This window comes from Lathyrus oleraceus, chromosome 7 (genome assembly GCF_024323335.1).
Source record: "Lathyrus oleraceus cultivar Zhongwan6 chromosome 7, CAAS_Psat_ZW6_1.0, whole genome shotgun sequence".
NCBI classification, from domain to species: Eukaryota; Viridiplantae; Streptophyta; class Magnoliopsida; order Fabales; family Fabaceae; genus Lathyrus; species Lathyrus oleraceus.
In genome coordinates this window covers 235,614,542-235,623,952 of record NC_066585.1, presented here as the reverse complement: position 1 = coordinate 235,623,952, position 9,411 = coordinate 235,614,542, and the positions used below count along the sequence as shown (strand labels likewise).

The window sequence follows — 9,411 nt, the reverse complement described above, 5'->3', positions numbered from 1 at the left end:
GAATCTTTTGAAAATATACAAAGACAAGCCATAAATGCTTTCAAAAGATTAACTTCAAACAAAAGAATATTTACCACTTATAAGCTAAAATTTAGGAAAATGAAAAGAATATGGAATCTCTAGGGTAATTTATGCAAGATATTCTAAAAGATAAGAGTGAGTATGTCAAGCCTTCATAGTTTGGTTGTGAAACTTGTCACATTTAAAAAAAAGAGTCAAGAAAAGGGTTACTTTTAAACCTAAGGTTACTTTTTCTATTGATACTTATAAATATGATATTACTTCTCATAATCCTTATAGAAGGTATAGTTTTATTGAAAAGGGTCCTAACAACAAAAGTTCATCTTCTCATAACTTGTATTGTCATTATTATTGCAAAAAGGGTCACACTATTGCAAAATGCAAATTTATGAGACTTTTTGTTCCTAAAGGAGCCTGTTAATTCTATGTATTTGTGATTGGAAATAATTTTGGTAAAACTTACTTAACAACAACATGTTGAACAAGATGTCCTAACATGTGGATCCGACATCTTGTATGTTACATGTTTACTCTTGGTAACATTTGTTTGATTAACATATTACTGAATAATCTGGGAATATTAAGTAATCCTATGTGGAGTCCAAGATTGAGGAATCAAAGATTCTATTTGAATTTAAAGTTATTTTATTTTTATAAATTGAGACATTTTAGGAAACTCTTGATTGAAGACCTAATTTTATATAGAAGTTTCTGCAGACCTTTAGCACCCGTTTCACTGCGTGTTTGAAGCCCAAATCCAGTCCATACTTTGGCTATATATAGAATGCCACAAACCTAATTGAAGTATGGATCAAATATTGTTTTCACTGAGTTTAGGGTTTCTGTGTTCATGTTAATTGTGAGCCTCTCTAATATCATCTTAATATAAGACTAGGTCTGTCTCTATTGAGTTGTAAGTTCTGTAAATCACTCTTAAGCTTTTAAGCATTAAGTGATTGCGTGTCTTTGAAGTGTAACTTCTGAAACTTTCATAATTGTATTGTTTCATCACTGTTTTGATTGAAAGGGAAATGAGAGGGGTCTCATACCTAGGTGACTCTTAGGTAGAAGTTAAGCACAAGTAGCGATTAGGGAGTAGATTGTAAACTATATATAGTTTGCCGAAGGTCTATAAACTGATACTATTAGTGGATTTTCTCCCAAGCTTGGTATCCCCTAGATGTAGGTGTTGTTGTACACCGATTTGGATTAACAACTTTGTGTGTTATGTTATTTTTTGTACTCTTAACTGTATGTTATATTGTCATTATGTTTTGATCAGATATCAGTGTCTCGACATCTCTTAGGACATCTGATATCTGCATACCAGAATTTCAGAGCCTTTCAATGGTTGCCTAAATGCAACCAAGGTTTCATTAATCATCAAAGACCCAATGAAGATTGGGTACCTATCACTATTTATTGATCTTGCAAGATAAATGTCTTAACTCTATGTGATCTCACTCATGGAGGCTCAAGGCATAATACGTGTGACATCTCCTTATTGTTTTGACTATGTAGAAAGCAAGATGGATTATGTTACCAAGGAGGTTAACTTTTAGTGTTTATTTTAATTGGTAAAAGTGTGTTGATTATTATTAATGTTTTCTATTTGAGAATTATTGGAAAAGGTATCGTGTTTCATGATGTAGGTTATCTTTAACAAGATATGCTCAAGTCCATCAAATTAGGGATTGATCGACCTAAGATGATAAAACATGAGGAGGAGAAGGATAATCGTCATGATTGAACAAGATTGAAATTCCAAATATAAGGATAATCATCAAGTCATTGAGACACTTGGATACATTATTAATCGCATTTTAAAGTAATTAAAAAGTGTGACGACATGATGTGTGTGACCTTTGTGAACTTCTGTTGGCCTTGGATCATGATGGTTTGGATCACGATTCTCATCAAACTCAATGGATCTTGGGTGTTAATGGGGCGAAAACCCCAATCCACAAAAATGGATGATTGATTTTGATGATGACTTGATCAAACTTTTGGTCCAATTTGGGTGTGAACTCTCTTGTCCCCTTCTTCTTCATCTCTTTCTTTTCTCTTTGATCAATTGGATGGCCTGTGTCCATCTTATTCATGATGTGTGGTTTGATGCTTGATAAAGATTCATCATTTCAAATCTACCTCCTAATTGATCATGAATCATTTAAGGTACTTTGGATTGATGCATAAGTCTGTCCTAAGCACTATGAAGTGTAGATTGAAGTAATGGACCATCCTCCTAGCCATTGTGCTTGATCATTTCCTTTTTTTCTTTTTTTTTGTGTGGCATGGCTTTAGGAGAATGAATTACATATCATTTATCTAGCATGTATTAACACTAACATTATTATTGACCGACCTCAAATAGTTGTGACTTCTACACAAGTCCAATTACGATTGCTTAACATAGCGCTAAATTCGTCCCAAAAGTAAGGCATTTTTATAAGTGAGATTGTAAGTCTCCTATTCCTCATAGTATTGTGTGAAAATATTGCTCCCTTTTAATTTGTGAGAACTAGTAGCATACTTGTTAATTTTATCCAAGTTGGAGCCCTTCTCATGATGATGTATAGGTTCATATTTTCATACTTGTGGATGAATAGTTGAGTGTTCTCCAAAAAATGATCAAAATATCTTTCATCTTTGATCACTACTATAATTTACTAACATCTTATTACATTAGATTTATTTTGATGTCATTTATTTTATGCTTTTATTTCTTATTATTTACTTTATGCTTTTATTTTAGCATCTCATATCATATTGTTTTGTGGCTTATTATTTGTTCTTTGTCGATTTGGACTTTCATTTCCTTGTAAAAAATATTAATAAAGAAAAAACCCCTAAAAGTTTTATTTCCCTTGATTCATGGGCTTGAGGTTACTATCCTTAGCATTGTTATAGAGTTATTGACTTAGAGCTAGGACCTTGACATTTTCTTTTGGAGATTTTGATTTGACACCTTGGGATTCATCTGAATTTAGACTTCTTTGTGAAGACTTGGCTTGGTTATTTTGGTTTCATCTGACACATGGATTATTATTTGCTTATCTGGCTTGCTTGAGGCTTAATCTAAAGGAGGTAATTCTTTCTTGACTTATGTCATAAAGCTTTCTATCTCTTGGTTAGATCTTTACTCCATAGCTTTTACTTTATGCTCTAGGATAGTCTCTTTTTCTCCTCTTCTTCTTTAATTTTCAAAAACTCCTCTCTCTTTTACAAAACATTCTTGTTTTCTAACTTGAACCACTTTCTCAATAAACCTTGACTTTTTGTCAAGTGATTTTCAGAACTTTTTTCCTAATAAATGCTAATACTTTCCCTTTGCATAACCAACCCCTAGACCCTTGTCTCTTTTATTAGTTTTTATTTTAAAACTTCTTCGGGTTTTTGTTCGTACTTTTTCTCTATTCCTTTGGAAACAATAAAAACACGGTGGCGACTCTTGCTGTATGAGTTAAGTTAATAAATAGCTTAATCTCAAAAAAAAATCCGCTATAGAAAAGTGGCAACTCTGTTGTGGAGTAGCCCCTAGTGGGTTAAGCCCATCTATGTTTATATGTATATATTATGTTTGTTGTTGGTTGTTATTTATTGTTCTTCTTGGTGCTTGGTGATCTCTGCATGGTGAGATAAGTCCTATACCCGGACTTTAGTGCTCTTATGATAGGAGGGAGGTATAGTCATGTTTGGCTTATGTGGAGTTAATCCTTAATAAGCTGACTTGAGATCCTCTACTCAGTGGAGGCCCTTTTGGGATTATTGATGTCACACGAGTAGTCATAGTTGGAATTATTTTTTCCGACCTGGGAGCCCGAGAGGCTGAGGACCTTAGAACTCTTAACCCATCTTACACTTTTAGGATGTAGTGTGGTGCTATTCAGGTGTAGACTTGAATTAGTTGTTACGCGATACTACACTCGGACGAGTTTCTCTTGAGAATATTATTGGTTGACGAGTAGTCGTTTAAGCCGGTAATATCTAAAAGATGGAACTATGACTCTGGGTACTTTTTAGATCCTTGTTCTACAGGTGATTATCCCCTTATCATATACATTGTCGTTTGGATCTTACCCTTGGCTCCATGCTCGTGACTTCAGACCTTGTTTGTGTGCTTTGTGTGATCCTGTTTGTGATTGTTGCATCATGCATTTATTGTATTCATGGACATTTTTCTCAAATTTTAAAGGAACTTAGAGACTCCCTTTGCAAACATCATAAATATTTTGACTATGGATATTGGAAGAAGAAACACTCGGAAATACAGTTTCAGATGTCCCGATCTCACGGAATTAAGGAAGCTAGCATCTTTTGTGGATGATCCTAAGGATTTCAGAGACCGTTTTGGAAGAGTTCTGTCTATTCTATCTACTGATGTTGAGGATGGTCTTCTTTGTAGTTTGGTTCAGTTCTATGATCCTGTTTACCGGTGTTTCACTTTCCCCGATTATCGGTTATTTCCTACCATGGAGGAGTATGCTTATCTTTTGGGTATATCAGTTTCTGATAGAGTTCCTTTTAGTGGGGTGGAAGGAAATCATGAATCCCGAGTTATTGCCAAAACTATTTACCTGAGGAAATCTGATATAGATGCTAATATCAATGTCAAAGAAAGTATCAAAGGATTGACTTCAAAGTTTTTGGTTGAGAAAGCTTTTTTATTTTTCTAATGCTGGTAGCATGGTGGCCTTTGAAACTATTCTTACCTTACTCATCTATGGTTTGGTATTGTTTCCCAACATTGACAATTTTGTTCATGTTAATGCTATGAGGATATTCTTTATTGGGAATCCAGTTCCAACCTTGCTTGGTGACACCTATTTCTCCATTCATCATATGACTTCTAAATGAGGTGGAACTATTATATGTCGTGCGCCTTTACTATACAAGTGGTTTATTTTGCACTTGTCACAGACTGAAAGAGTTATGTCTCTCACCAATGACGACAACACTTTGTACTCTTCTGTTTACAACGAAGTTGAGATTATTGATAGTTATGGGGAGTTCTCCAATGTGCCTCTTCTTGGTACACAAGAAGGAATCAACTACAATTCGACTTTGGCAAGATGTCAACTTGGGTTCTCTATGAAAGACGAGCCTAATAACACCTTGTTAGAAGGTTTATTTTTCAAGGAAGGGAAAGACACTCAAGGATTGAAAGCTAGGATGATGCATGCTTGACACAATATTTGTAGAAAAAGAAAATGTGAGCTTGGATTGAAGAATTGTATAGATTTGGAGCCTTATACTAGTTGGGTGAAGAAGAGAGCAAAAGAGTTCAAGATGCCTTACGCCTAAGAAAGATCTATGTCTTTAGTGATGGTCAAATCGCCCATAATTAAAGGCTTAGAGGAGTTGCAAGAGGCTTTGGATGGGATGAAGCAAGAGATGGATGATTGGGAAGATAAATTTCACACCTCACACCTTGAGAAAGTAGAATTACAAAAGAAGTTTAAGGAAAAGAACAACTTGATAGAATTTCTTGAGAAACGCTCTATGAAGAGATCAAGAAACCAAGAGAATTTATTTTCCTCTAGCATTTCGTTTACTCATCTTCCCACTTCTGGTGTTTGAAAAGGCATTGTAGATCAGCTCGTGATAGAGAAGGATGCTATGAAAAGCAACTATGAAAGAGAGATCAAAAGACTTCGTAAGAAGTATCATCTTGGAGTTGGGTCATCATTGGACATGATTCCGTAGATCTAGTTTCTCTCTGTTTATAGTCATTGAAATTGTATTTCTGATTATAATCCTTCACATTATTAATAAAAAAAGATTTTCAGTGCTTCAAAACGCGTTATTCCCTTTACGATGTTTGTAATATGTTTTATGTCTTAAAGTCTTTAAAAAAATAAAATCCACATTTGCATTTGCATATCATGCATCATATTGGTCTTGCTTTGAGTAAGTTTGCCAGGGGTCTTATTTATTCCCTTTCTTGGTCTTCGTCCAGACAAGCTATCTCACCAGTACAATACTCGTGCTAATCAAATGAAGAAGATGGATCGTCTAGAGCAAGAGAATCACAAAATACGTGAAGAGGTGAATACTTTGAGGGACAATTCCGGAAAACTTACTGCTATGATGGAAACTCTGGTGACTGCTCAGAATCAGCCACCTCCTTCTCCTCAGACTCTACTTCAGACGACTGTAATTTCCGAAATTGTCTCTACGCCCATTTCAGTAGCTCCAGTCAGTGCTCCACAACACCGTATGCCTCCTGGTTTCCCTTGGGGCATGCCTCCTAATTTTTTGTCTGAAGGGTATCAACTTGTTGTTGAAGTTCCTATGGCTCAACCGATTATGTCAGTACCACCTCCCGTGGTTCATACTGTTCCTTATGTCGAAGAACCCATTTTCCATGCTGGCCAGAGTGAAACTGTTAGCGTCTATGAAAGGATGGATGAGTTTCAAGCTCAATTTCAAGCTATGCATAAAGAGATTAATGCTTTGAGGGAGAAATATCTGTTTGGGAAGAATGCTCATGATTTGCGCTTAGTTCTTAATGTGAAGATTCCGCATAAGTTCAAGGTACCAGATTTCAAGAAGTATAAGGGTAACTCTTTTCCTTTGAGTCATTTGGTGATGTACGCTGGTAAGATATCGACTCAGACTAACAATCATCAATTGTTGATCCACTACTTTCAAGACAGTTTGACTGGTACCGATTTGTAGTGGTACATGGGACTTGATAGCACTCAGATTCGAACATTCAATGACCTAGGTGAGGCTTTTGTTTGTCAGTATAAGTACGATGTTAACATGGCACTAGACAGAGATCAACTTCGTGCTATGTCCGAAAAGGATAAAGAAACTTTCAAGGAGTACGCACATATATGATGTGAAATTGCTGCGCAGGTCAGTCCATCGTTAGAAGAGAAAGAAATGACAAAGCTGTTTTTGAAGACTCTGAGTCTGTTTTATTATGACAGGATGGTTGCAAGCGCCCCTAATGATTTTTCCGAGATCGTAAACATGTGTTCGAGATTAGAAGAGGGTGTCCTCGAAGGACGATTGAAATAAGGTGGTTCATCTCACAGTTCCAGAAGGAATGGGAATGGGTTACTCAAGAAGAAGGAACATGATGCTAACGCTATCTCGCAAGAGAAATTTAGGAGATCTCTGAGGAATAGTCAACGTCATTAACATGTGGCGCCAGTTACTCCAGTTATTAATTCTGCTCCAGTTGTTAAAGTAGCACCAAGTTATCAACCACATTTTCCACAACGTACCAATCAACGGAATTAAAAACATCAACATAATCATTCATAGAGGCCCGTAAAATTTGATCCAATTACAATGACCTATACATAATTATTTTCTTCTTTAATACACAAGAATTTGGTACAAACAAGAACTTCACCAGCTATTTCGAAAGAGCTTCTGTGGTGGTATAAACCTAATCATTATTGTGCATTCCATCAAGGTGCACCCGACCATGATATTGAGAATTGTTTTGCTTTAAAAGTTGAGGTGAGAAGGTTAATACAAAGTGGTATTTTGTCTTTTGAAGACTATAGTCCCAATCTATAAGTCAATCCGTTGCCCAAACACGGTGGTGCAATTGTGAATATGGTCGAGGGATGTCCCGGAAATTACCAAGTTTTTGATGTCAATCTAATCAGAAGATCCTTGGTCGAAATGCATGCAACTTTGTGCGAGTTAAGTTATTATGAGCATGATCATGCTTCTTGCCACATTTGTTCTAGAAACCCTCGAGGGTATGATGTGGTAAAAAGAGACTTACAAGAAATGTTGGAGCAAAATCTTATTCAGATTAGGAGGGATATGGATGAAGATGAGCATGAGGTGAACGTCATAGTTCCCCGTTTCAATATCCCAGAACCAGTTTTAATTGCATATAATGGTCAGAAGTCTATTGTTTTTCCGTTGGTCATTCGTTTGGTGGGTCCGAAGCCGTATGAGTCTGATAAAGTTGTTCCTTACAAGTACAATGGTAACGAGGTGCCTATTCCTTCTTTTTTGTCTGTTGTGAATACCACATATGTAAGTGGTGTGACCAAAGTGGTCGGGTATTTACTGCTGCAGCTCCTAAAAGAACCGAAGATGCGGTGATAGAGAAACCAACTCAAGAGAAAACTCCTGTTATACAGACCAACCAATCCAACATTGTGAATCAGAGTTATGATCATGATGAAGTGCTGAAATTGATTAAGAAGAGTGATTTCAATATGGTGGACCAGTTGTTGCACACCTCATCCAAGATATCTATATTATCTTTACTGATGAGTTCAGATGCACACCTAGACGCTTTGCAGAAGGTCCTAGAACAAGCCTATGTGGATCACGATGTAATGATTGATCAGTTTGATGGCATTGTGGCCAATATTACCGCGTGTAACAATATGAGCTTCAATGATGAAGAGTTTCCCAAGCAGGGGAGGAGCCACAATTTGGCTCTGCATATCTCTATGAACTGTCATGAAGATGCCATGTCCAATGTGCTGGTGGACACTGGTTCTTCTCTGAATGTTTTTCCTAAGTCCAATTTGTCCAAGCTTTCTTATCAAGGTGCTCCGATGAGATTCATTGGGGGTTATTACAAAGGCCTTCGATGGCACGAGGAATACCGTAATTGTGGAGGTTAATCTCCCAATGAAGATAGGTCCATGCTTATTTCAGATCACCTTTCAAGTGATGGATATTCATCTCGGCTACAATTGTCTCTTAGGACGTCCATGGATTCATGAGGTAGGGGAAGTGACATCAACTCTCCATCAGAAGTTGAAGTTTATGCAAAATGGGAAGTTAGTGATCGTGGGTGGCAAGCAGGCCATATTGGTGAGTCATCTCTCTTCATTTTCATACATTGACACCAACGAAGTTGAGGGAACATAATTTAAAGCTCTTTCTATTTATAATATTGCTACTAGGAAGAATGGGGAATCCATGACATCTTTAAAAGACACCCGGCATGTGGTAGAGAATGGTCAATCTGCTAGATGGGGATAAGTTGTTGAGCTTGTTGAGAACAAGAACATAGCTAGTATGGGATTTTCACTTGGCTCAACCCGAAGAGATTTGAAGCGAATTCAGGAAGTGTTTCACAATGCTGGCTTTATTCATTCCGAAGATCAGTCTGCTATCGCAATCCTAGACGACGATGAAGAGCAAAGAGCGCCAAACTTTGTGACACATGGATCGATATGCCAAAATTGGATTGTTGTTGATGTTCCTTCTATTATTCACTTATCAAAGTAATATATTTTTTATTATTTTCAAAAATCCTTTCACTATGCCCAAGGTGAAAGTGGATCTATGTGGGCTTTGTTTCAGATTTTTATCATCATTAGTAAGATGCTATTTCGTTTATCCATATTATGTTTTTTATGTTTGCTTCTTCTGAAAAAAGGTAACATAAAA

At 36.5% G+C, this 9,411-nt stretch overlaps 1 protein-coding gene across 1 annotated transcript; it reads left to right on the top strand.

The window, feature by feature from the left end:
* Positions 1–6,027: 6,027 nt before the first annotated feature.
* LOC127103140 (uncharacterized) lies at positions 6,028–9,000 on the top strand. The gene is made up of 5 exons (XM_051040420.1): positions 6,028–6,622; positions 7,454–7,508; positions 7,737–7,984; positions 8,077–8,413; positions 8,922–9,000. The coding sequence occupies exons 1-5, from the start codon at positions 6,028–6,030 to the stop codon at positions 8,998–9,000; spliced, it is 1,314 nt and encodes a 437-aa protein (XP_050896377.1).
* The last annotated feature ends 411 nt before the right edge of the window (positions 9,001–9,411 follow it).

What these genes read in the sequence shown, in the direction of transcription:
- LOC127103140 (XM_051040420.1), top strand. Translation starts at nt 6,028, where the DNA reads ATGGATCGTCTAGAGCAAGAGAATCACAAAATACGTGAAGAGGTGAAT. An exon ending in TCATTTGGTGATGTACGCTG is followed by an intron (nt 6,623 to 7,453) that starts GTAAGATATCGA and finishes CATTCCATCAAG; the next exon opens with GTGCACCCGACCATGATATT. An exon ending in TGTTCCTTACAAGTACAATG is followed by an intron (nt 7,985 to 8,076) that starts GTAACGAGGTGC and finishes TTACTGCTGCAG; the next exon opens with CTCCTAAAAGAACCGAAGAT.